Genomic DNA, 27,921 nt, shown 5'->3' with positions numbered 1-27,921 from the left:
TCCAGGACACCTTGTGGCACGGTTTGTTCTGAAAGGAGGTGCTAGTCACACAAAGCTTTTGGTAGCAGTCACGCTCTGTTCGAACTCGCCAATGCACAGAGTCTGTGTCCTGCCAGGGAGAGACACTTTGGGCTGTTTTTCATGAATGAGTGCACAATCTCTTCACCCACACACCCACCCACCAAACACACTGACCAGCTCGGGGTGAGTTTAGATGATTTGATTTATTGGCTGAAGATGATTTTATGATGGATCCAGGCAGATCTGTACAGCCAGAAAACAAGATGTTGCTCCACTATACTGTTGCCCGTTTCGCTGTTAGGATGGAAGAGAATGTCAGATGCAAAAAGGAGATGCCTGAAGAGGTCCAAGGAAATGAAGCAGGTTAATTAATTAATCAAAGGTTTAATTGAGGAGGTTGGAACCAAAGTGCGGCCCTGGGAAGCTGGACGGTGACGCACCGGGTGACGGACCGGAAGCTGCAATGTGACGGCTTGGAAGCCGGCCGGGAGCTGGACGGTGACGGACCGGAAGCTGGACTGTGACGGGCCAGGAGTTGGAATGTGACGGACCGGAAGCCGGCCGGGAGCTGGAACGTGACGGACCGGAAGCCGGCCGGGAGCTGGAACGTGACGGACCGGAAGCCGGTCGGGAGCTGGAACGTGACGGACCGGAAGCCGATCGGGAGCTGGAACGTGACGGACCGGAAGCCGGTTGGGAGCTGGAACGTGACGGACCGGAAGCCAGCGTGCGGAAGATGGCGGATCCCGGAGTGTGGGAGAATGTGGAGAGTGGGCTACACACGCGGGTTTTACAGACGCTGCGGGAGCTTCGCTTCACTCACATGACCCCGGTTCAGGTAAGCCGGCACCGACTGGGAGTGAGGCCGGTCAGCAGCACAGCCGGGGCCGCGGCCTGGGCGCGTGTGGTTCTGGGTTGGGGGGAGACTGGAGTCCGGGGGTTGACTTTTGGTTCATCTTTGTCGCTTCGCTTCCCTTTCGGATCTTCTTGTCCCCACTCAAATCCCCCGGGCGACACGATCCAATAATACAGCGTCAGTTTGCACATATACGCTGACAACACCCAGCTCTACCTCAGCACCACCTCTCTCGACCCCTCCACTGTCACTAAATTATAGTATCACAGAATCTTTACAGTGCAGGAGGAGGCCATTCGGCTCATCGAGTCTGCACTGGCTCTCTGGAAGAGCATTGCACCTAGTCCCACTCCCCTGCCATATCCCCATAACCTTGCACATTCTTTCTTTTCAGCTAGCAATCCAGTTCCGTTTTGAATACCTCGATCAAACCTGCCTCCAACACCCTTTCAGGAAGTTTATTCCAGACTCCAACCATCCTCTGGGTAAAAAATGTCTTCCTTGTCTCACTTCTATTCCTTTTGCCAATTGTTTTGAATCTGTGCCCTCTAGTTCTTGATGTTCTCTTGAGTGGGAACAGTTTCTCATTATTTACCCAGTCCGTACCCCTCAGGATCTTGAACACTTCTATCAAGTCTCCTCTCAGCCTTCTTTTCTCCAAGGAAAATAATCCCAACCTCTGCAATCTACCCTCATGACCACAGTTCTTCATCCTGGGAATCATTCTTGTGAATCTCGTCTGTTCTCCCTCCAATGCCTTCCCATCCTTCCTCAAGTATGGTGCCCAGAACTGGATGCAGTACTCCAGATGAGGCCTAACTAGTGTCTTATACAAGTTCAACATGACTCCTTATCAGAAAGAACAGGGGTCCCAGCACTGACCCCTGGGGAACTCCATTGCAAACCTTCCTCCAATCTGAAAAACAACTATTTATCACTGAGATAAAAACAAAAAAACTGCGGATGCTGGAAATCCAAAACAAAAACAGAATTACCTGGAAAAACTCAGCAGGTCTGGCAGCATCGGCGGAGAAGAAAAGAGTTGACATTTAGAGTCCTCATGACCCTTCAACAGAACACCTGCGGTCTGTCAGCAAGAATGACCCAAACCTCCCTGTCGCTTGCCATTTTAACACTCCACCCTGCTCTCTTGCCCACATGTCTGTCCTTGGCTTGCTGCATTGTTCCAGAGAAGCCCAACGCAAACTGGAGGAACAACACCTCATCTTCCGACTAGGCACTTTACAGCCTTCCGGACTGAATATTGAATTCAAAAACTTTAGGTCTTGAGCTCCCTCCTCCATCCCCACCCCCTTTCTGTTTTGTTTTTTCCAACAAATTATATAGATTTTTCTTTTCCCACCTATTTCCATTATTTTTAAATATTTTTAAATCTTTTATGCTCCCCCACCCCCACTAGAGCTATACCTTGAGTGCCCTACCATCCATTCTTAATTAGCACATTCGTTTAGATAATATCACCAACTTTAACATCTGTGTGTTCTTTTGTTCTGTTGTCTGTGACATCTTTTGATGATCTGCTTCTATCACTGCTTGTTTGTCCCTACAACCACACCAACCCCACCCCCCAACCTTAAACCAGCTTATATTTCACCCCTCTCCTTGGATTCACTCAGTTCTGTTGAAGGGTCATGAGGACTCGAAACGTCAACTCTTTTCTTGTCCGCCGATGCTGCCAGATCTGCTGAGTTTTTCCAGGTAATTCTGTTTTTGTTTTTTAACTATTTATCACTACTCCCTGTTTACTGTCACTCAGCCAATTTCTTAAAGTCTGCTCTGCTGTTCAAATGAGATTGTGGCTGATCTGATAATCCTCAACCCCACTTTCCTGCCTTTTCACCATAACCCTTGATTCTTTTACTGGTTAAAAATCTGTCTATCTCAGCCTTTAATATACATAACGACCCAGCCTCAACAGCCCTCTGCAGTAAAGAATTCCACAGATTCACTACCCTCTGGAAGAAGAAATTCCTCCTCATCTCTGTCTTAAATGCCCTCTCGTCCTCCACTGTCCCACAAGGAGAAACGATCTCTGAACGTCTATCCTGTCAAGCTCCCTAAGAATCTTATATGTTTCAATAAGGTCGCCTCTCATTCTTCTAAACTCCAGTGAGTACAGGCCCAACCTACTCAACCTCTCCTCATGAGAAAATCCCTCCATCCCCGGGATCAACCTAGTGAACCTTCTCTGGACTGCCTCCAATGCCAGTATATTTTTCCTTAGATAAGGGGACCAAAATTGTTCACAGTATTTTCGGTGCTAGTGCCTTGTATAGTTTTAGCATGGCTTCCCTATTTTTATACTCCATTCCCTTTGAAATAAAGGTCTGCATTCCATTTGCCTTCCCTTTTACCTGCAGAACTTGTATGTTAGCTTTTTGTGATTCATGCATGAGGACTCCCAAATCCCTCTGTGCTGCAGGTTTCTGCGGTCTTTCTCGACTTAAATAATATTCAGTTCCTCTATTCTTCCTGCCAAAGTGTATAACCACATATTTTCTCACACTATACTCCATCTGCCAAGTTTTCGCCCATTCACTTACCCTGTCTATATCCCTCTGTAGACTCTCTGTGTTATCCTCACCACTTGCCTTCCTACCTATTTTTGTGTCATCTGCAGACTTGGCGATAGTACATTTACTTCCCTCATCCAAGTCATTAATATATATTGTAAATAATTGAGGCCCCAGCACTGATCCCTGTGGCACTTCACTAGTTATAGGTTGCCTTCCTGAAAATGCCCCCCTTTATCCCAACTCTGTCTTCTATTAGTTAGCCAATCCTCTATCCATGCTAATATACTACCCTCAACACCATTGGCTCTTACCTTATTAAGTAGCCTTGTGTGCGGCACCTTATCGAACGCCTTTTGGAAATCCAAATATATTACAGTTACAGATTCCCCTTTATCTATCCTGCTTGTTACTTCTTCAAAGAATTCTAATAAATTTGTCAGGCATGATTTCCCCTTCATGAAGCCATGCTGATTCTGCTTGATTATATTATGTATTTCTAAATGCTCTGCTATTACATCCTCTATAATAGACTGTAACATTTTCCCAATGTTGGATGTTAAGCTAACTGGCCTATAGTTACCTTTTTTTTGTCTCCCTCCCTTTTTGAATAAGGGTGTTACATTGGCAGTTTTCCAATTTTCTAGGACATTTCCAGAATCTAAGGATTCTTGGAAGATTACTACCAGTGCATTCGCTATCTCTGTAGCTACTTCCTTTAATATTCGAGGATGCAACCCATCAGGTCCAGGGGACTTATCAGCCTTTAGTCCCATTAGTTTCCTTAGCACTTTTTCTCTAATGATAATTATTGTATTTATTTAGTAGGAGAGACTAGGACCCGAGGGCACAGCCTCAGAGTAAAGGGAAGACCTTTTAGAACAGAGATGAGGAGAAACTTCTTTAGCCAGAGAGTGGTGAATCTATGGAATTCATTGCCACAGAAGGCTGTGGAGGCCAGGCCATTGAGTGTATTTAAACCCGAGATAGATAGGTTCTTGATTGGTAAGGGGATCAAAGGTTATGGGGAGAAGGCGGGAGAATGGGGTTGAGAAACTTATCAGTCATGATTGAATGGCAGAGCAGACTCGATGGGCCGAATGGCCTAATTTCTGCTCCTATGTCTTATGGTCTTATATTGTTCTAGGAAACACGCTCTAGGAATACGCTCTATGAATTCTGACTTGTGGCTACCTCTGCCAGTTTGATCGTGGCTCAGGCAGTAATCCTGAGATTATTACCTTGGAGGTTCTGCTATTTAATTTAGCTCCTAACTGTTCAAATTCTTGCAGCAGAACCTCCTTTCTAGTCCTGTCAATATCGTTGGTACCAATATGGATAACGACAACTGGATCCTTCCCCTCCTGCTCCAAGTTCCTCTCCAGTCCTGAGGTGACGTCCTTAATCCTGGCACCGGGCAGGCAACACAGCCTTCTGGGCTCATGCCCACGGCTGCAGAGAACAGTATCTATTCCCCTAATTATACTGTCCCTTACCACTACTATATTCCTATTTCCCATCCCCACTTGAATGGCTTCCTATACCACGGTGCTGTGGTCAGTTCGCTCATCCTCCCTGCAGTCTCCACTCTTGGCCACATAGCTTGCAAGAACCTTGTAACTGTTGGACAGTTGCAGGGGCCGAGGCTCCTCGAACATTACCTCTTGGTCCCCATACCTGCTTCACCTGCAGTCACACACTCCTGTCCCTGATCATGGACCTGGCCATTCACCAAAATACCTTAGGGCTATTCAGCGAAACCCTTTCAGGCAACTCACTGCGCACGTATTGGTGTGTGTTCATTGTTCAGTTATCTAAATGAGAACTGGTGAATTTCACCTGCCTAAGGCAAACAAATTTGAGCAGACCTGGGAGAATAGCAACAGCAGCAGTTAAATAGTATCTTTTACTTAATAAAACATTCCAAGCTGTTTCAAACAGGAGACATTAGGGCAACTGTATCAAAGAGAGAGGTTTTAATAAGCTTAAGGAGGAAAGAGGCAGAGAGATTGGGAGAGTTTACCAGATGCTGGATGAAACACTGGGATGAAATAACTGAGACTGAGTTAGTGATGTCAAGAGGGGAAGGGAAATGAAACATGAATGTAACTCCATTGCCTGTGTGTTTTCTTGCAGTCTGCAACAATCCCTCTGTTTCTGAGCAACAAGGATGTAGTTGCTGAAGCTGTAAGTTACTCTATAACCTCGTTCTCTCTCATTATTGGTTCATTGTCTAGTCAGCATGGGATAAACTACATTCTTAATTTAATACAGGTAACTGGCAGTGGAAAAACCTTGGCTTTTGTCATTCCAATTTTGGAAATCCTTTTAAAACGGGAGGAGAAGTTAAAGAAGCTGCAGGTTTGTACCCAATGGGGATTTATTCTCTGTGCGCTTAAAATACATTTCTGAATTTCATGGGGAAAAGTTTTTGTGGTTGGAAAGTAGATTTTACTTGGATTTTATTTCTGGGAAATGTTGCTCAGGCAGGAGGTAAGAGAGGCATTTCTTGCTCATTGTTAATTCTCTTGTCTCTGAATCAGAACGTCATGGGTTCAATTCTCACTCCAGGGACATGGGTGTGTATTCCTGGCTGGCACTTCATTATAGTAGTAAAGGAGTGCTGCACTGTCTGAAGTGCTGTCTTTCAGAAGAGAATGTTAAACAATATTTATTCTGCAACCAAAATGACAAAAACAGATTGTCTGGTTATCTTCTCATTATTGGTTGTGGGATCTTGTGTGCAAATTGAATACTGTGTTTCCTACATTACTGCAGTAACTACTTTTCAAAAGTAACGAATTGGCTGTAAAGCATTTGGGATGTCTTGAGGGCATGAAAATGCTGTAGAAAAATTTAATGTTTTTTTTCTCTCCATCTCTACATGTATTTTTTTTTTAAGATGATGTTTGCTGTAGCTCCTCCTGATATCACTGGAGAGGGATCTGAGCACAGACTATCTGCTGCAAGGCTGCTGTTGACCAGCAGGTTGGACTGAACTCTGATCAGGTTTTTCCCTCCCTGGTTTAGGAAAGCTGAGATCTGAGCTGCCACCGTGTGATCAGTTAACAGTACAGACTGAATCCCAAACTCAGGGCTTTTATGGCCTTTATGGTTCACTCTCTGCTGGGGAAGTTTGGTAAGCAATCGTGGAAATAGGTGACCACTTTTAAGAGTTTATGTGGATATTTTGACAGATTTGTATCTGCTTTGTTGCTTAGAAACGTGTGGGATCTTAACTTAATTTCCCTAAACTAGATGAATGAATTGGCTGTTTTTATGCTCTGATGTTGCGTTACACTTCCTGTACCCTTTCATATTCCACCCAGTATAATCCTATTCTCTTGCTCAATTCCTATAACCCTGTCATATCCCACTTTTTTTATATAAGCAGCCATCTAATTCCCCTTTAAAGGAACGTGTGGATTGCACTAACAGTAGCTCCTGCAGATAATTTCACACTTTAACCAGCCTCAGTGTAAAAGACTTTTCCAGTCTCCTCTTTAATTCATTTTGTGACTATCTTAACGTTGTGCCTCCTGTTCCCATTTCACTGACCAGTAAAAAGTTTTTTTTGCAAGTTACCTGATCAGAACCCTTCATAATTTTAAAGGTCTCCATCAGGTCAACGCTTTATTAGAGCTCGAGTGGGGAAAATCCTAACTTCTCAGTCCTTCCCCATCTCCCCTCAACCCCTGTTCTCCAAGCCCCTAGTACTATCCCAGTGAATTTATCTTTTCCATTGCTTTTATGTCCTTCCTTTAATCAGGTGCCTAAATGCGCATACAAAACTGATCTAGCTAATGCCTTGTTTCATATTTTCTATTTAATTCCTCTGGATGTAAAACCAAGATTCCGATTTGCTGCTTTTGATGGCTTATTGACTTGTGCTGCCCTCTTTTAATGACGTGTCTTTTTCTTCTTGGGGTTTGGACATCACTGGTAAGACCAGCATATATTGCCCATCTCTACGTACCCTTGAGAAGGCCCTGGTGAGCTGCCTTCTTGAATACAATGGAGTTTCTTGCTAGGTCATTTTAGAGGGCAGTTGTTATAGGCCAGATTGGGTAAGGACGGTCGATTTTCCTTCCTAAAATACTTTTGCGAACCAGATGGGGTTTTTATTATAATCTGGTACTTTCATGGTCACCATTATAGATCTAGCTTTTTATTCCAAATTTTATTTTAATTAATTCAATGTTAACTCCCAGCTGCTGTGCAGGGATTTGAACTCACTTCTCTGGATTAGGAGGCAAGTAACATTGCCATGCTATCCCTTTGTCTCTGTTTTTCTATACTATTTAAAGGGTTTCTACTTTCTTTATCTTTGCTTCTGAAATGTCTTGTTTCACAGGTTTCTATGATGAACTGTATCTTCCCCCTGCCTGCCCACCTAGTAGTTCCCCCTCATATCCTGCAGCCTTTCACAGTTTGCCATATCCCCAATTTGGTGTCATCAGCAAAGTTCATTATTTTTCTCTAACACTGTAAGCCCAGATCATTTCTGCAGTTAGTAAATATGATTGGCCCCAACAATTCCACATCATCCAGTCTGTAAAACTTCTCTCAGACCCATTGCTTTCAACCTTCCCCTTCTCTCTCTCTCTCTCTCTGTGGTTGCTTTCCACTTAATTTCATGCATTGCTGTTTTTGACATAACTCTCACATTAGCATCCTATCAGATTAGCTAAACTCCCTGTCGCCCAGAACATGTACAGCTGATGGGGAGCAAAGACAGAGCTGTACTTGAACCCAGACTTGCTTAAAGTGAAAGGACAACGTATTAGCCTGCCGCACGACCCCCTCCCCAAGTCCCAGGGAATTCACAGTAACTACTGCAATTCACGACCATTTGGGACAAGACAGGATCATGTATCCAAGCTTTGATCGAGAAGATTGATATGAAAGATGTGTGTTCTATCATACTACAGCACAAAGCCCTGATTTATTTCCTACGCTACAACAGTGATTACACTTGAAAATAGTACCTCATTGACTATAAAGCACTTTAGGACATCTTGAGATCATGAAAAGTGCTCTCAAACATAATAAATAGGAGCAAGAGCAGACCATGTGACCTGTCAAGCCTACTCCGCCATTCAATGTGATCATGGCTGATCTTGGGCTTCACCTCCACTTTCCTGCCTGTTCCTCATACCCATTAATTCCCTGAGAATCCAAAAGTCTGTCTATCCCAGCCTTAAATGTATTCAAGAGATGCACATTCATCCTTTTGTTGGCATAAGTTCTGATGACTTATGGTCCTGTTTCCTGCTGTATTTAGGTTGGAGCACTCATTATCACTCCAACACGGGAGCTTGCTATCCAAATTGATGAAGTGCTGAAGCTGTTCACAGTACACTTCCCACAGTTCCGGTGAGTTTGGAAACAACTTGTTAATTTGAATGTGAGTGACCTGCATATTCTGTGTGTGGAAGGATTCTTTTTACAGACTTAATATAAATGTTGCACTTTGTGTTCAGTCAGATTCTCTTAATTGGCGGGAGCAATCCAATAGAAGATGTTGAGAAATTTAAGAAACAAGGGTAAGTGTGGAATCGACACCACTGCTATTGGTTCGCTAACAAGCGGGATGGACCAGAAGATATTTTCCTATCATCGTTTCTAACTTGCTGCCAATTTGTTGGTTAATCCATTATTTGCTTCAGTGACGAGCAGCTGAACCACCCAAAGGGGCTTCTGGTTGCACCGTGTTGTGGCACTCGTTCACTCAGGATTTGGAATAAGTGGCTTTTATCTTTTTGATTCTGTTCTGCTCTATTCATCTCCTGTTCAGATACAATTCTGCAGTCACCCTCCAGGACTGTGATCAAACAGCTTTTCTTCATGTGTGACTAGACAGTGATTGTCAGGTATTGCAGGCATCATGGCTGAGTCTGCTCTGATCCATGCCTGTATCCGTGTTGTTTTTAGAAACGGAAAGGAAATGGCTGATTTGTTTTCATCTCCCCAGCCTCCAGAATGAGATCAGTCAACTCAGCTGGGTGTGTGAATCCGGCCAGGCTGCTCACCAACCAAACAATTTAAGGAGATTAGCAGTGAGAAAATAACAGCTGTTCCACCCCAACAACCATCGTTTCCTGTTTCCAGGATTGCTTTTGGTATTTACCCCAAACGCGTAGTCAGTTGGATCTTTTATGTCCTCCTAAGAGAGCAGACGGGCCTTTGTTTTAATGCTTCATCCGAAAGCCAAAAGGCCCCTTTGACACTTCAGCAGTCTCTCAGTACTGCACAGGAAGCGTTGGCCTAGATTGTCTGGAGTGGGGCTTTCTGCTTTGGGTGAGACTTTTACCAACCGCTGCCTTTTTTAAAATGGAATGATGGAAAGTCTTGATAAGCCCAAGGGAGTAATTGCATTTGAATAGAAGTGATTAAAGGTTTGATACTGTGTCTTTTTGACAGAGGGAACATCATTGTGGGCACTCCTGGCCGTTTAGAAGACATGTTCAGACGACAATCTGATGGTTTGGATTTACCCAGCTATGTGAAGACCCTGGAAGTCTTGGTACTGGATGAGGCTGACAGGCTTCTGGAGATGGGATTTGAAGCAAGGTAACCACAGTTACAGTGTATTAGGAAGCAGGATAATGAGCCAGGAATCAACTGCTCTGTAAGGAAAGAACAAAAGAGAAAAACAGTTACATTTTGGGAGTCACTTGAAAATTTCTTGGTGAGAAGATTTTCATTGCTATAAAAACAAAAAACTGCGGATGCTGGAAATCCAAAACAAAAACAGAATTACCTGGAAAAACTCAGCAGGTCTGGCAGCATCAACTTGGATTCACCTAGTTCTGTTGAAGGGTCATGAGGACTCGAAACATCAACTCTTTTCTTCTCCGCCGATGCTGCCAGACCTGCTGAGTTTTTCCAGGTAATTCTGTTTTTGTTTTAGATTTTCATTGCTGTTTGTTTTAATGCAGCTTCTGGGAAATGAATCCTGCTCTTCCCAAACCTTTTACAATGCCCATGTTACAAAGGCTAAATGTTTCAATTCAATTTAGATACTATTTCATAGGCCAATTATGGAATAATATGTCACAGAGTCATTTAGATCAAAGAAACGCGTTTTCTGTTATGCCCCTATCTTGGCCCCAATTCGTGTAAACGTCATTGATAATGGGCTAGGTAAATAATTTGTAGTCATTCATGGCCTCAGGGCCTCCCATAAACCAATAAGGTAAATTTTGATTTGAAGTGTTATCTTTTTGTAAATTCTGGAAATGCAGTAATCAGCTTGATCACAACAAGATTCCATAGACATGACCCAAGAACTGTTTTAGTGATGTTGGTTATGGATATAAATGTTAATGAAGATACAGGGAGAATGTCTGTCCTTCCCTGCTCTTCGAATAGTGCTATGGGATATGTAGAAATACATCTATCAGGGCAGTTTAAAGATGGCACATCTGACAGTGTAGCACTCCCTCAGCACTGAGCCAGAGTGCCAGCTAGATCATGTGCTCAGCTCCTAGGGTGGAGCATGAACCCCCAACTTTCTGACTCCAAGGCAACGGTGCAAACGTGGAGCTTTGGCTGACATCTACAGGTTAGTTTCTAGGTAAAGTTCATAGACCTAAAACCCTTTTTAACTGACCTCTCAGCAATTTTAAAGTAAAGTGAATAAACAAATTTAAATTATAGAACAAAGAGATTCTGTATGAACATGTAAATCTATTAGTGATGCTGAATTGTCTAATCAGTTCTTTATGTTGTCTTTACTAGCAAGTGTCAAATGGGGCAGGCACATTTCTAATTTCAGTGTTAGTACAGTGTTACTTTGGGCCCATTTATGGTAAACACATTAATATTCCATTCTATGGTTTAGAAAGTACATCTAATGTAGAAAGATATTAGCAGGTCAATGCGTGACACACGAATACATCATTCCTTTATGTTGCTGTGGTAATCAAAAGCCCCAACCTACTGAGTTCATTAGTTAACCCCTCTGTTCAAAACCAGATGGGATGTCTTACAAACTGCTTTCCTGTCTCCCTTCTAATATGAACAGCAACATCTTGAAGGTTGAAAACTCCAGTAACATTTACAGTTAAGCTAAACGCATCACAATTACACAAATCCATGACTTAATTAGCTATCGTCCAGCATCTGTTTGTTTACAGGTAACAGATTAAAATTGTGAAAATGAACCTAGAAACTGTTTGCATTGACATGGGATTGAGGAAGGCTGTGTAAGCAGATTCATTTGAAACTTTAAAAAGGGAGTTGGATAAATACTGGAAGGGAAAAAATATACAGGTCAGTGGGAAAAGAGCAGGAGAGTGTGATTAATTGGATAGTTCTTTCGAAGAGCTGGTACAGGTACAATGGGCCAAATGGCGGCCTCCTGTGCTGTATTTATCTATGAATTTCTGATTAACAGTCTGTACAGTACTATCACTAAGACTGTATTGTGACAAACGCTCCACCTTCGTGTGGAATCTAAGTGTCTTTTCCGTTGTAACGCTGCAGTCTGAACACTATCCTGGGGTTTTTGCCAAAACAGCGGAGAACAGGTCTCTTCTCAGCCACACAGACGCAAGAAATGGAGAACCTGGTCCGAGCAGGTCTGCGTAACCCAGTTCGGATTATGGTGAAGGAGAAGGGAGTGGCGGCAGACAATACCCAAAAGACACCAGTCCAATTACGCAACTATTACATGGTAAGATTGCAGAGTGTGAAAGCTGCCACTTGTATAGCGGAATGGTCAGGAGGAGCTTGACAAGAGTCAGTCACTGAGCAGCCTCCCTGCCCCTGACTTCTCCTGAGCCCTGGAAACAAGGTAACCAGCATGTTACTTATGTGTTTTATTTTTCTGTAAACATCTCGTATGCTGTGTCTTTTCAATAGTTACAATTCATTGTTTTAATTTGAGTATTTTTAATATACTGTGTGCCTAACTCTGATACTATTCCTTTTATTCATGTGTGTCTGACTCTGATACTGCTCCTTCTAGCCGTGTCTCTGACTCTGATACTGCTCCTTCTGTCTGTGTGTCTCTGACTCTGATACTGCTCCTCCTGTCCGTGTCTGACTCTGATACTGTTCCTTTTATCTATGTGTCTCTGACTCTGATACTGCTCCTCCTGTCCGTGTCTGACTCTGATACTGTTCCTTTTATCCATGTGTCTCTGACTCTGATGCTGCTCCTTCTGTCCGTGTCTGACTCTGATACTGCTCCTTCTGTCCGTGCCTCTGACTCTGATACTGCTCCTTCCGTCCGTGTCTGACTCTGATACTGCTCCTTCCGTCCGTGTCTGACTCTGATACTGTTCCTTTTATCCATGTGTCTCTGACTCTGATACTGCTCCTCCTGTCCGTGTCTGACTCTGATACTGTTCCTTTTATCCATGTGTGTCTGACTCTGATACTGCTCCTTCTGTCTGTGTCTCTGACTCTGATATTGCTCCTTCTGTCTGTGTGTCTCTGACTCTGATGCTGCTCCTTCTGTCCGTGTCTGACTCTGATACTGCTCCTTCTGTCCGTGCCTCTGACTCGATACTGCTCCTTCCGTCCGTGTCTGACTCTGATACTGCTCCTTCTGTCTGTGTGTCTCTGACTCTGATAATACTCCTTCTGTCTGTGTGTCTCTGACTCTGATACTGCTCCTTCTAGCCGTGTCTCTGACTCTGATACTGCTCCTTCTGTCTGTGTGTCTCTGACTCTGATGCTGCTCCTTCTGTCCGTGTCTGACTCTGATACTGCTCCTTCTGTCCGTGCCTCTGACTCTGATACTGCTCCTTCCGTCCGTGTCTGACTCTGATACTGCTCCTTCCGTCCGTGTCTGACTCTGATACTGCTCCTTCTAGCCGTGTCTCTGACTCGATACTGCTCCTTCTGTCTGTGTCTCTGACTCTGATACTGCTCCTTCTGTCCGTGCCTCTGACTCTGATACTGCTCCTTCCGTCCGTGTCTGACTCTGATACTGCTCCTTCTGTCTGTGTGTCTCTGACTCTGATAATACTCCTTCTGTCTGTGTGTCTCTGACTCTGATAATACTCCTTCTGTCCGTGTCTGACTCTGATGCTGCTCCTTCTGTCTGTGTCTCTGACTCTGATACTGCTCCTCCTGTCTGTGTCTCTGACTCTGATACTGCTCCTTCTGTCTGTGTGCCTAACTCTGATACTGTTCCTTTTATCCATGTGTCTCTGACTCTGATACTGCTCCTTCTGTCTGTGTGCCTAACTCTGATACTGTTCCTTTTATCCATGTGTCTCTGACTCTGATGCTGCTCCTTCTGTCCGTGTCTCTGATACTGTTCTTTTATCCATGTGTCTCTGACTCTGATACTGCTCCTTCTGTCTGTGTCTCTCTGACTCTGACACTGCTCCTTCTGTCTGTGTGCCTAACTCTGATACTGTTCCTTTTATCCATGTGTGTCTGACTCTGATACTGCTTCTTCTGTCTGTGTCTGACTCTGATACTGCTCCTTCTAGCCGTGTCTCTGACTCTGATGCTGCTCCTTCTGTCTATGTGTCTCTGACTCTGATACTGCTCCTTCTGTCTGTGTCTCTGACTCTGATGCTGCTCCTTCTGTCTGTGTGTCTCTGACTCTGATACTGCTCCTTCTGTCTGTGTGTCTCTGAATCTGATGCTGCTCCTTCTGTCTGTGTGTCTCTGACTCTGATGCTGCTCCTCCTGTCTGTGTCTCTGACTCTGATGCTGCTCCTTCTGTCTGTGTGTCTCTGTCTCTGATACTGCTCCTTCTGTCTGTGTGTCTCTGACTCTGATACTGTTCCTTCTGTCTGTGTGTCTCTGAATCTGATGCTGCTCCTTCTGTCTGTGTGTCTCTGACTCTGATGCTGCTCCTTCTGTCTGTGTGTCTCTGACTCTGATATTGTTCCTTCTGTCTGTGTGTCTCTGATTCTGATACTGCTCCTCCTGTCTGTGTCTCTGACTCTGATGATGCTCCTTCTGTCTGTGTCTCTCTGACTCGATACTGCTCCTTCTGTCTGTGTCTCTGACTCTGATACTGCTCCTTCTGTCTGTGTGTCTCTGACTCTGATGCTGCTCCTTCTGTCCGTGTCCCTGACTCTGATGCTGCTCCTTCTGTCTGTATGTCTCTGACTCTGATACTGCTCCTTCTGTCTGTGTCTCTCTGACTCTGATGCTGCTCCTTCTGTCTGTGTGTCTCTGACTCTGATATTGTTCCTTCTGTCTGTGTGTCTCTGACTGTGATGCTGCTCCTTCTGTCTGTGTGTCTCTGACTCTGATACTGCTCCTTCTGTCTGTGTCTGACTCTGATGCTGCTCCTTCTGTCTGTGTGTCTCTGACTCTGATACTGCTCCTTCTGTCTGTGTCTCTGACTCTGATACTGTTCCTTCTGTCTGTGTCTCTCTGACTCGATACTGCTCCTTCTGTCTGTGTGTCTCTGACTCTGATACTGCTCCTTCTGTCCGTGCCTCTGACTCTGATACTGCTCCTTCCGTCCGTGTCTGACTCTGATACTGCTCCTTCCGTCCGTGTCTGACTCTGATACTGCTCCTTCTAGCCGTGTCTCTGACTCGATACTGCTCCTTCTGTCTGTGTCTCTGACTCTGATACTGCTCCTTCTGTCCGTGCCTCTGACTCTGATACTGCTCCTTCCGTCCGTGTCTGACTCTGATACTGCTCCTTCTGTCTGTGTGTCTCTGACTCTGATAATACTCCTTCTGTCTGTGTGTCTCTGACTCTGATAATACTCCTTCTGTCCGTGTCTGACTCTGATGCTGCTCCTTCTGTCTGTGTCTCTGACTCTGATACTGCTCCTCCTGTCTGTGTCTCTGACTCTGATACTGCTCCTTCTGTCTGTGTGCCTAACTCTGATACTGTTCCTTTTATCCATGTGTCTCTGACTCTGATACTGCTCCTTCTGTCTGTGTGCCTAACTCTGATACTGTTCCTTTTATCCATGTGTCTCTGACTCTGATGCTGCTCCTTCTGTCCGTGTCTCTGATACTGTTCTTTTATCCATGTGTCTCTGACTCTGATACTGCTCCTTCTGTCTGTGTCTCTCTGACTCTGACACTGCTCCTTCTGTCTGTGTGCCTAACTCTGATACTGTTCCTTTTATCCATGTGTGTCTGACTCTGATACTGCTTCTTCTGTCTGTGTCTGACTCTGATACTGCTCCTTCTAGCCGTGTCTCTGACTCTGATGCTGCTCCTTCTGTCTATGTGTCTCTGACTCTGATACTGCTCCTTCTGTCTGTGTCTCTGACTCTGATGCTGCTCCTTCTGTCTGTGTGTCTCTGACTCTGATACTGCTCCTTCTGTCTGTGTGTCTCTGAATCTGATGCTGCTCCTTCTGTCTGTGTGTCTCTGACTCTGATGCTGCTCCTCCTGTCTGTGTCTCTGACTCTGATGCTGCTCCTTCTGTCTGTGTGTCTCTGTCTCTGATACTGCTCCTTCTGTCTGTGTGTCTCTGACTCTGATACTGTTCCTTCTGTCTGTGTGTCTCTGAATCTGATGCTGCTCCTTCTGTCTGTGTGTCTCTGACTCTGATGCTGCTCCTTCTGTCTGTGTGTCTCTGACTCTGATATTGTTCCTTCTGTCTGTGTGTCTCTGATTCTGATACTGCTCCTCCTGTCTGTGTCTCTGACTCTGATGCTGCTCCTTCTGTCTGTGTCTCTCTGACTCGATACTGCTCCTTCTGTCTGTGTCTCTGACTCTGATACTGCTCCTTCTGTCTGTGTGTCTCTGACTCTGATGCTGCTCCTTCTGTCCGTGTCCCTGACTCTGATGCTGCTCCTTCTGTCTGTATGTCTCTGACTCTGATACTGCTCCTTCTGTCTGTGTCTCTCTGACTCTGATGCTGCTCCTTCTGTCTGTGTGTCTCTGACTCTGATATTGTTCCTTCTGTCTGTGTGTCTCTGACTGTGATGCTGCTCCTTCTGTCTGTGTGTCTCTGACTCTGATACTGCTCCTTCTGTCTGTGTCTGACTCTGATGCTGCTCCTTCTGTCTGTGTGTCTCTGACTCTGATACTGCTCCTTCTGTCTGTGTCTCTGACTCTGATACTGTTCCTTCTGTCTGTGTCTCTCTGACTCGATACTGCTCCTTCTGTCTGTGTGTCTCTGACTCTGATACTGCTCCTTCTGTCTGTGTCTCTGACTCTGATACTGTTCCTTCTGTCTGTGTCTCTCTGACTCGATACTGCTCCTTCTGTCTGTGTCTCTCTGACTCGATACTGCTCCTTCTGTCTGTGTCTCTGACTCTGATGCTGCTCCTTCTGTCTGTGTGTCTCTGATTCTAATACTGCTCCTTCTGTCTGTGTGTCTCTGACTCTGATGCTGCTCCTTCTGTCTGTGTGTCTCTGACTCTGATGCTGCTCCTTCTGTCTGTGTGTCTCTGACTCGATACTGCTCCTTCTGTCTGTGTCTCTGATTCTAATACTGCTCCTTCTGTCTGTGTCTCTGTCTCTGATACTGTTCCTTCTGTCCGTGTCTCTGACTCTGATGCTGCTCCTACTCTGGGCAGTTTGTGGCCTTGTGGTATTGTCACTGGACTGGTATTCCAGAGACCCAGGGTAATGCTCTGGGGACCTGGGTTCGAATCCCACCACAGCAGATAGTGAAATTTGAATTCAATAATTTTTTTAAAATCCGGAATTAAAAGTCTGATGATGACTATGAAACCATGTCGTTAAAAACCCGTCTGATTCACTTAATGTCCTTTAGGGAAGGAAATCTGTCGTCCTTACCTGCTCTGGCCTACATGTGACTCCAGACCCACAGCAATGTGATTGACTCTTAAATGCCCTCTGAACAAAAAATGCTCCTACTGTCCGTGTCTCTGACTCTGATCTTGCTCCTGTGATGTGTATATTTTTAATTTTTCTGGTGTTTGCTTCTCAGACGTGTCGAGTGGATGAAAAGTTTAACCAGTTAGTCGCCTTCTTGCGCCGGCATAAACAAGAGAAACATCTCGTCTTCTTCAGGTAATTTTGTTCTCACTGAGTAAGCAATATTCTTTGAAACATTCATAACTTCCCGTTTGAAATTTCCTTTCTGTGGCATGTTGTGTATCTATCGTTTCTGACCTGTATTCCTGCTTCATATCTTTTGTTTGGGGATTTTACTTGTTTGTTAAAATATGATTAAACATAAGGATTTCAGATGCACCAACAACTGAGGCTGTGTCTTTCAGAGAGAAACCACGATCTGCTGTCAAAGACTCTCATTCATCAAACATTTACCATCAACCTGAGCGCCCAAGCTTTGCCTACTTTGAGTATAGCAGCTGTTACGGAGACAAATGTGGTCTTCATTTACACACAGCAAGATCCTACAAATAGCAATGTAATAAATAACCTAATTTTGATGGTGTTTGAGGGATGAATATTGACCTGCGCACTGGGAGAATTCCTTCCTTTTGAATAACACCATGGGTCTTTCACACTTACTGGGTCAGGCAGAAAGTGAAGGAAGCATGAGTGGAGGTTTAGCATCTCCTTAACAAGGTGGCACCTCCAATGGTGTAGCACTCCCTTGTGTTCAGCCTAGATGAGGTGTCCAAGTTCTGCATTGGGACTCAAACCAATGCCCTTCAGACTTGGGTGAGAAACAGCTATGTTAGTGAAGTGAAGCTCCCATTCTTTCACGATGGTTCTCCTACTGGGCTGAGCACACCACCATCAATGCTGATTACACCAGTCTAGAATCACTGACTAACCATAGGCGTGGCTGCAGAGGCACTGTTTCAGTGCATGCACTAACTTTACTACAAAAAAACGACTTGTATTTATGTACCACCTTTTAATTTGGTAAATCGTACCAGGTTGCTTCACAGGAGAATTAACAGACAAAATTTGACGTCAAGTCATGTAAGAAAATGTTAGTACAGGTGACCAAAAGCTTGGTCAAAGGTTTTAAGGAGCATCTTAAAGGAGAGACATAAAGATTAATAAGGAGGGAAAGTTAGAGTACGAGAGAAAGCTAGCTAGCAATGTAAAGATGGATAGTAAGAGCTCCTATAGATAAATAAGACAAGTGTTAACAAAGTGAGCGTTGGTTCAATAGAAAGTGCATCTGGGGAATGATAATGGAAAGTAGGGAGATGGTGGATGAATTAAACAGGTAATTTGCTTTGGTCTTCCCTATAGATGACACAAATAATGTCCCAGAAATAGCTGTAACTCAGGAAATGCAAGGGAGTGAGAAACTCAGGAAAATTACAATCACTAGGGAAGTGGAATTGAGCAAATTTTTGGCGCTGTGGGTTGACAAATCCCCAGGTCTGGATGGACTTCACCCTAAGGTCTTAAAAGAAGTGGCTCGTGCGATAGTTGATGCATTAGTTTTAATTTTTTAAATTCCTTAGATTTGGGGAAGGTTCCATTAGGTTGGAAAATAGCAAATGTAATTCCTTTATTCAGAAAGGGAGGGAGACAGAAAGCAGGAAGCTACAAGCCAGTTAGCCTGACATCTGTCATAGGAAAATGTTAGAAGCTATTATTAAAGTTATATATAGCAGGGCACCTCGAAAAATTCAAGGCAATCAGGCAGAGTCAACATGGTGTTGTGAAAGAAAAATCATAAAGTTATAGTGATTTGACCGAAAGGACGTAGCAGCTGGACTGGGATCTGTGGAAGGTGGTGAGGGAAAAACTTCACCTCATCCACACCAACCTGCCTGCGCAAGTGCATCTGTCCAAGACAGTACCGGTAGGAGTGACCACCACACAGTCCTTGTGGATACAAAGTCCCACCTTCACATTGCGGATACCCTCCATTGTGTTGTTTAGCACTTACCATCATACTAAATGGGATAGATTTCGATCAGATCTAGCAACTCGAGACTGGGCACCCATGAGGCGCTGTGGTCCATCAGCAGCAGCAGAATTGTACTCAAACACAATCTGTAACCTCATAGCCCAGCATATCCCCCACTCTACCATTACCATCAAACCAGGGGATCAAACCTGGTTCAATGAAGAGTGCAGGAGGGCATGCCAGGAGCAGCACCAGGCATACCTAAAAATCAGGTGTTAATCTGGTGAAGCTATAACACAGGACTACTTGTGCCAAACAGCATAAGCAGCAAGTGATAGACAGAGCTAAGCGATCCCACAAGCAGGGAATCAGATCTAAGCTCTGCAGTCCTGCCACACCCAGTTGTGAATGGTGGTGACAATTAAACAACTCACTGGAGGAGGAGGCTCCACAAATATCCCCATCCTCAATGATGGAGGAGCCCAGTACATCAGTGCAAAAGATAAGGCTGAACATTTGCTTTAATCTTCAGCCATAAGTGCCGAGTGGATGATCCATCTCGGCCTCCTCCGGAGGTCCCCAGCAACATAGATACCAGTCTTCAGCCAATTCGATTCACTCCATGTGATATCAAGAAACACCTGAAGGCACTGGATACTGCAAAGGCTATGGGTCCTGACAATATTCGGTAACAGTACTGAAGACTTGTGCACCAGAACTTGCCGCGTCCCTAGCCGAGCTGTTCCAGTACAGCTACAACACTGGCATCTACCCAGCTATATGGAAAATTGCCCAGGTATGTCCTGTACTCAAAAAGCAGGTCAAATCCATCCCAGCCAATTACCGTCCCATTAGTCTACACTCGATCATCAGTAAAGTAATGGAAGAGGTCATCAACAGTGCTATCAAGCGGCACTTGCTTAGCAATAACCTGCTCACTGATGCCCAGTTTGGGTTCCGCCAGGGCCACTCAGCTCCTGACCTCAGTACAGCCTTTGTTCAAACATGGACAAAAGAGCTGAACTCCCAAGGTGAGGTGAGAGTGACTGCCCTTGACATCAAGGCAGCATTTGACCGAGTGTGGCATCAAGGAGCCCTAGCAAAACTGAATTCAGTGGGAATCAGGGAAAACTCCCCACTGATGGATGGAGATACCTAGCACAAAGAAAGATGGTTGTGGTTGTTGGAGGTCAATCATCTCAGCTCCAGGACATCACTGCAGGAGTTCCTCAGGGTAGTGTCCTTGGCCCAACCATCTTCAGCTGCTTCATCAATGACCTTCCTTCCATCATAAGGTCAGAAGTGGGGATGTTCACTGATGATTGCACAATGTTCACCATTGGCGACCTCACAGATACTGAAGCAGTCCATGTCCAAATGCAGCAAGACCTGGACAGTATCCAGGCTTGGGATGACAAGTGGCAAGTAACATTCTCACCACACAAATACTAGGTAATGACCATCTCCAAAAAGAGACTAACCATCGCCCCTTGACGTTCAATGGTATTACTATCACTGAATCCCCCACTATCAACATCCTGGGGTTACCATTGACCAGAAACTGAACTGGACTAGCCATATAAATACTGTGGCTACAAGAGAAGGTCAAAGGCTGGGAATCCTGCAATGAGTAACTCACCTCCTGACTCCCCAAAGCCTGTCCACCATCTACAAGTCACAAGTCAGGAGTGTGATGGAATACTCCCCACTTGCCTGGACGAGTCCAGCTCCTACAACACTGAAGGAGCTTGAAACGATCCAGGGCAAAGCAGCCCACTTCACTCCTTCCACCACCAACGCACAGTAGCAGCAGTGTGTACCATCTACAAGATGCACTGCAGGAATTCACCAAGGCTCCTTAGACAGCACCTTCCAAACCCACGACCACTACCATCTAGAAGTACAAGGGCAGCAGATAGATGGGAACACCACCACCTGGAAATTCCCCTCCAAACCACTCACCATCCTGACTTGGAAATATATTGCTGTTCCTTCACTGTTGCTGGGTCAAAATCCTGGAAGTCCCTCCCTAACAGCACTGTGGGTGTACCTACACCACATGGACTGCAGCGGTTCGAGAAGGCAGCTCAGCACCACCTTCTCAAGGGTAACTAAGGATGGGCAATAAATGCTGGCCCAGCCAGCAAAGCCCACATCCCGTGAATGACTAATAATTTTTTTAAAAAGTTGCCAGGGAGTGGGATATAATGACTAGGGAATAGAGTTTGTGGTGAAACTGGAAACAATGGCCTCTGTCTTTCCAATAATCTCGTTGAAAACACCTCGCACACAATAGAGGTGAAGGTATTTCACACACACATATTTACTGAAGAAACATCTCCCATTCAGTAATCAAGGAAGTCAAATGGTCATGCACTCTGCTTGAAGATGCTCTTTCAGAACCTCTTTCTGCACTATAAAGTTTCTGAGATTCTGTGATATCTTACCATTTAACTAACGTTTATAGTGTGTGACTTTAAGTATTGAGATCACAAGCCCAATGATAGTGTCTGTTATTCATTATTTATTTGCTAATCAGACCTCTCTTTGAAGTCCTGGGCTCCCTCAATCTGGATAGGTTGAGAAAAGCTTCCCATCTCTTCATTCAGTTACTTATTTCAGAGTTTGATTGAAGTCCCTCTTTGTTTCAGTACCTGTGCGTGTGTGGAATATTATGGGACTGCACTGGACGCCTTTGTAAAAAATGTACGAATAATGTGCATTCATGGAAAAATGAAGCACAAACGGAACAAGATTTTCACTGAGTTTCGGCAGCTTCAAAGGTAAGGGTTTTATTTAAGGACACAACTCATAGCTCATCCAGAAAGCTCAGCCAGAGAGTACCTGAAGCACATGGAGCAGTAAGCCTCCAGCTTTGGTTTATGGCTGGTGCTGAGATAGCTCATTTCAGTTGGAGCAGTGACAGGTATTGCTGCTCCTGATTTATGGGACAGGAAAGTTTTCACCCCTTATCCTAAATCCATCAATTCATGACCTGCTGAACACTGTAAATATCAGCTCTACTGGCAGTGTAGGACACTGCACTATTATTGAGTGCTTTACACCCTGCTATGCATTGCTTAAATGTTGCACTGAACAATCTTTCTTTTCTGTCCCAGTGGTATTTTGGTTTGCACCGATGTTATGGCCCGTGGTATAGACATCCCTGAGGTTGACTGGGTTCTGCAGTATGACCCTCCCAGCAGTGCCAGGTACTTTTACTCAGTCACTTTATTGGGCCTAAGGGGCAGAATAAATCTTGTTGAATGGAAAACAGAGCTATACACAGAAGTGAAACCATTCTGCAGTCTTAAAACCAGTACGTTAGTTGACGGAAACGAGAATTAAAAGGAGTTTGTGAATGGAGTGCGGCTTGGGGGCTTTGAGAGGACAGGAATGCGAGTGACGACAGTTGTGATTGTAGTTATATTGTAAATAACACACAGATGGCGATATTCATTCAACTGTTAGATATTTCAGCTGTTATTTTTTTGTAGATGTCTGCGTCTGGTACCTTGTGGGTTGTTGGTCTCAAGTGGGTGGTGTTGGAGTTGAGTAGATACTTGATGGATTTTTTTTGTTTATTTTTAGTGCCTTTGTCCATCGCTGTGGGCGGACAGCTCGCATTGGTCACCATGGCAATGCCCTTGTGTTCCTGCTTCCTATGGAGATGGCTTATGTCAACTTCCTTTCCATTAATCAGAAAGTATGATTGTTTGTTTTTCCCCCAAGTGTTTTAAAACCTAACCATGTGACTTCCTTCTCTTGGATCTCACATTTCTTAATCTGTGATCTGACATTTAATGCACAATTTGAGGGACCTTCTGGGGATTTCTAAGGCTTCTGTACATTGTCTGCTGGAGGTTTGTTCAGGAAGCATCACCAATATTTATATCAGTGACTTGTTCTGTGAAAACTTAACACCTGAGTTTGTGGTTCTGGCAACGGGACACCTTCATAAAAGTAGGAACTGGTGGAAATTTGTGCCTGAGAAAAAGTTAATGTTTGAAATTGAGATACTATATTAAAACCAGTTTTAATATAATCTAAGCCTTTGATATTCCAAAATCAGACATCTAGTGTCTCCTGTAAAGCGTTTTGGGTTGTTTTACTGTGTATAAGTGCAAGTTGCTGTTTTATTGCCAAGGCAGTGATCAACTTGCTGCACCTCAATTAAGCGGTAAAGCAAAGAGTTCCTGTTACAGTCGTAAGCCTCTGTCTCTCTTTTAATTTGTTTAATTGAGTTTTTCCCTCTGTCAGTGTCCAATAGAAGAGATGAAACTGCTGAAAGATTCTGCTGATGTCCTGCCAAAGCTGAAGAAGTTGGCTGTGTCTGACCGAGCCGTCTTTGAAAAAGGGATGAAGGCATTTGTGTCTTTCATTCAGTCCTATGCAAAACACGAGTGCAGTTTGATATTCCGAATAAAAGGTAAGGATGGAAAGGTCAGGATCAGTTTCGTCGGGCACATGGTGCAAATGATAGAAATATCCAGCTCACTTTTTACAAAATAAATGAGACCAGGCCAATGCAAAGAAACCTGACATTCTGTTAGAGGAAGCCACTTCAGTGTTTTTTTTAAAGTATTGTTTTATGCCATTTCCTGATATTAGTTTTGAAAATTTCTGTTGCCCAGCAGAAGAGAATTCTGAATTTCCACTACCCTTTGCCTGAAAATGTGCTTCCTGATTTCACTTCTGAATGGTCAGCTTCTAACTTCAAGGTTCTCCCCCTTTTATTCTGGACTTACCCCAACAGAGGAAATAGTTTCTATCCACCCTATAGGATCCTTTCATAATTTGCAACACCTCGATTGTCACACCCCCTTTATCTTCTGTAGTCAAATGATTACAAGTCGAGTCTATGCAACATATCCACTTAATTTGACCCTTTTAGCCCCAGTATCATTGTGGTGAATCTGCACTGCACCCCCTACAAGGCCAATACGTCCTACCTGAGGCACGGTGTCCAGAACTGAATACTGTTACTCCAGATTGGATCTAACCAGGCTCTGTACAACTGATGCGTAACTTGCTATGTATTCCAGCCCTCTGGAGATAATGGCCAACATCCCATTAATCTTGATTATGTTTTATACCTATGCACTTGTTTTTAGTAATTTTTGTATTTGGTCACCCAAATCCCTTTGTTTTTCTGCAGATCCTGGTGTTTCATCATTGGGAAAATATTTCAGTTTGTTTTTCTTTGGATCCAGTGTGGATGACCTCACACTTGCCCCCAATGAACTCCATCTGCCAGTCTTGCCCAGTCACTTAGTTTGTCTTTGTCACTTTGTAACTTGCTGCTCTTGCTGTATAATAAGGGAGCCTCCAGTAATTATTTGCACATTGATTTATCTTCCAGATCTGGATTTTGCAGCCGTTGCTAGGGGCTTTGGTCTACTTAAACTGCCCAAGATGCCAGAGTTGAGAGGGAAAAGTTTTCCTGGTTTCATTCCCGAGAACATAGACACAAACTCCATCCGATACAAAGACAAAAACAGAGAGAAACAGAGACAGAAGAAGTTAACAGAGCAGCAGCAGCAAGAGGGGCATCAAAAGGAAGGGAAAAGGACATTTGTGAAAAATAAGCCCTGGTCAAAGCAGAAAACAAAGCGAGACAAGAGGAAAAAACAAACAGACAAAAGGAGGCGCGATGAGGTGTGCTGAAATGGGGAGGAGGGGAATGAGTGGGGGGGGTGTCTCACGTTTTGCATGTTTCTTTAAGTGATGGAGCTTCTGGTAACTGAAATGTTGTTAAGTTCTAATCTCTTGACTCAAATGATTGAAAGGCTAGCACAGTGTCAAGGGTTTTCTAACCTGATGCTGAAAGGTTTCTCTAAATCTCCTTTAACCTGTGATATATTCTGGCCACTGAAAGTCAGAAGTAGCAGAATATTGTAGAAAAATGTGGCTAAAAGATTGCCTTCTAAACATTAGAGCCCAGATATCTCTAGCTGAGATATCTCTATCCAGTTCAGATTAAATGTATTATTAAAATATCAGCGTCAGATAAAAGCAAAAAACTGCGGATGTTGGAAATCCAAAACAAAAACAGAAACAGAAATACCTGGAAAAACTCAGCAGGTCTGGCAGCATCGGCGGAGAAGAGCACAGTTGACGTTTTGAGTCCTCATGACCCTTCAACAGTACTAAGTAAAAATAGGAAAGGAGTGAAATATAAGCTGGTTTAAGGGTGGGGGGGGGGTGGTTGTTGGGACAAGCAGCCAGTGATAGGTGGAGATAACCAAAAGCTGTCACAGACAAAAGAACCAAGAGGTGTTAAAGGTGGTGATATTATCTAAAGGAATGTGCTAATTAAAAGTAGAAAGCAGGACAGATAAGGTACAGATAGCTCTAGTGGGGCTACTAAAAGGTAGAAATAAACAATGGGTGGAAATACATTTAAAAATAATGGAAATAGGTGGGAAAAGAAAAATCTATATAAATTATTGGAAAAAACAAAAGGAAGGGGGAAGAAACAGAAAGGGGGTGGGGATGGAGGAGACAGTTCAAGATCTAAAGTTGTTGAACTCAATATTCAGTCCGGAAGGCTGTAAAGTGCCTAGTCGGAAGATGAGGTGTTGTTCCTCCAGTTTGCGTTGAGCTTCACTGGAACAATGCAGCAAGCCAAGGATAGATGTGGGCAAGAGAGCAGGGTGGAGTGTTAAAATGGCAAGCGACAGGGAGGTCTGGGTCATGCTTGCGGACAGACCGAAGGTGTTCTGCAAAGCGGTCACTGCGTTTGGTCTCTCCAATGTAGAGTAAACCGCATTGGGAGCAACGAATGCAGTAGACTAAGTTGAGGCAAGTGCAAGTGAAAAGCTGCTTCACTTGAAAGGAGTGTTTGGGCCCTTTGACAGTGAGGAGAGAGGAAGTGAAGGGGCATCTTCTGCGGTTGCATAGGTAGGTGCCTTGGGAGGGGGTTGAGGAGTAGGGGGTGATGGAGGAGTGGACCAGGGTGTCATGGAGGGAACAATCCCTATGGAATGCTGCCGGGGGGGTGTGAAGGGAAGATATGTTTGGTGGTGGCATCATGCTGGAGTTGGCGGAAATGGCGGAGGATGATCCTTTGAATGCGGAGGCTGGTGGGGTGATAAGTGAGGACAAGGGGGACCCTATCATGTTTCTGGGAGGGAGGAGAAGGCATGAGGGGGGATGCACGGGAGATGGGCCGGACACGGTTGAGGGCCCTGTCAACCACCATGGGTGGAAAACCTCAGTTAAGGAAGAAGGAGGACATGTCAGAGGAACTGTTTTTGAATGTAGCATCATCAGAACAGATGCGACGGAGGCGAAGGAACTGAGAGAATGGGATGGAGGCCTTACAGGAAGCAGGGTGTGAGGAGCTGTAGTTGAGGTAGCTGTGAGAGTTGGTAGGCTTGTAATGGATATTGGTGGACAGTCTGTCACCAGAGATTGAGACAGAGAGGTCAAGGAAGGGAAGGGAAGTGTCAGAGATGGACCATGTGAAAATGATGGAGGGGTGGAGATTGGAAGCAAAATTAATAAATTTTTCCAGGTCCCGACGAGAGCATGAAGCAGCACCGAAGTAATCATCGATGTACCGGACAAAGAGATGTGGGAGGGGGCCGGAGTAGGACTGGAACAAGGAATGTTCCACATACCCCATAAAGAGACAGACATAGCTGGGGCCCATGCGGGTATCCATAGTCACACCTTTTATTTGGAGGAAGTGAGAGGAGTTGAAGGAGAAATTGTTCAGTGTGAGAACAACTTCAGCCAGACGGAGGAGAGTAGTGGTGGATGGGGATTGTTCAGGACTCTGTTCGAGGAAGAAGCAGAGAGCCCTCAGACCATCCTGATGGGATCAGATAATCAAGGTTCCTGCATTTGGTAATATTCCTGGATAGCCCTGCGCTTTTCCACATGCCCCACCCCCCTCAAAACAATCTCTCAATGTTGGGTACGAGACCCTATTGATTGGTTTAATGGTGAAATCACTTGTCTCCATCCTCTACCCTGTATTACACGCCCTTGAACAAACGTTTCGTAATCCTTAACAGATTAAGATGGAATGTTTGGTCTGTTTTGTTTATTATTTTTTTCACCACTCATATAGTTTTTAAACCACCCTGTGCTGTGTGCTGATTAGAAGTAGGTTAACTCTGACTTGCTCACCTTCAAAGCAAATCCTCACATTCACAGAAGACCATTCGGCCCATCTTGTCTGCACCGGCTTTCCAAATGTGCATTATGACCTAGTGCCATTGCCCTGCCTTTTCCCTGTACCCCTGCATATTGTTTCTATTCAAATAATCATCTAATGCCCCCTTGAATGACTCAATCGAACTTGCCTCCATTCCACTTCCAGGCATATGCATTCCAGACCCGAAGCACTCTGAGAGATAAAAGTTTTTTCTCACATCACATTTGCTTCTTCTGCAAATCACTTTAAATCTGTGCCCTCTCGTTCTTGATCCTTTTACGAGTGGGAACAGCATCTCCCTATCTGATCTGTCCAGCCCCCTCATGATTTTGAACATCTCTATCAAATCTCCTCTTAGCCTTCTCCTCTCTAAGTTACTAACGCTCCCATTTTGCAGGGATCTGACATGGAGGAGGAGAATATCGATGAACTTCTCAATGATACCCGATTGTTGAAGAAACTGAAAAGGGGGAAGATCAACGAGGAGGAATTTGAAAAGCAGCTGATGGGGACGCAAGGGACAGATGAACTAGAAGATGTCTGACTTTGTAACTTTGTGAAGGCAATTCCTTTTGTTTTATTCCTGGGCTTTACTTTGAAAAATAATTTGTAAAATAAATTTCTTATTAACGGGA

At 44.4% G+C, this 27,921-nt stretch overlaps 1 protein-coding gene across 2 annotated transcripts; it reads left to right on the top strand.

Annotated features, from left to right (window-relative positions):
• Positions 1 to 709: 709 nt before the first annotated feature.
• ddx55 (DEAD (Asp-Glu-Ala-Asp) box polypeptide 55) lies at positions 710 to 27,921 on the top strand. Of its 2 annotated transcripts, none has more exons than XM_041203617.1 (14): positions 710 to 859; positions 5,548 to 5,598; positions 5,686 to 5,772; positions 8,696 to 8,787; positions 8,895 to 8,957; positions 9,835 to 9,984; positions 11,902 to 12,091; positions 17,263 to 17,345; positions 21,771 to 21,902; positions 22,239 to 22,331; positions 22,711 to 22,825; positions 23,380 to 23,548; positions 24,482 to 24,777; positions 27,684 to 27,921. In XM_041203617.1, the coding sequence occupies exons 1-14, from the start codon at positions 758 to 760 to the stop codon at positions 27,828 to 27,830; spliced, it is 1,770 nt and encodes a 589-aa protein (XP_041059551.1). In that variant the 5' UTR covers positions 710 to 757; the 3' UTR covers positions 27,831 to 27,921. The 2 variants fall into 2 exon arrangements, with proteins under 2 accessions (XP_041059551.1, XP_041059552.1); XM_041203618.1 differs by lacking the exon at positions 27,684 to 27,921 and having other exon boundaries at positions 24,482 to 24,537; positions 24,579 to 24,754.

Source organism: Carcharodon carcharias, chromosome 13 (assembly GCF_017639515.1).
Source record: "Carcharodon carcharias isolate sCarCar2 chromosome 13, sCarCar2.pri, whole genome shotgun sequence".
Classification (NCBI taxonomy): domain Eukaryota; kingdom Metazoa; phylum Chordata; class Chondrichthyes; order Lamniformes; family Lamnidae; genus Carcharodon; species Carcharodon carcharias.
The sequence above is the reverse complement of the archived record's forward strand: the minus strand, read 5'-3'. Positions and strand labels throughout refer to the sequence as shown.

What these genes read in the sequence shown, in the direction of transcription:
- ddx55 (XM_041203617.1), top strand. Translation starts at nt 758, where the DNA reads ATGGCGGATCCCGGAGTGTGGGAGAATGTGGAGAGTGGGCTACACACG. An exon ending in GTACACTTCCCACAGTTCCG is followed by an intron (nt 8,788 to 8,894) that starts GTGAGTTTGGAA and finishes CTTTGTGTTCAG; the next exon opens with TCAGATTCTCTTAATTGGCG. An exon ending in AAACATCTCGTCTTCTTCAG is followed by an intron (nt 17,346 to 21,770) that starts GTAATTTTGTTC and finishes TCTTTGTTTCAG; the next exon opens with TACCTGTGCGTGTGTGGAAT.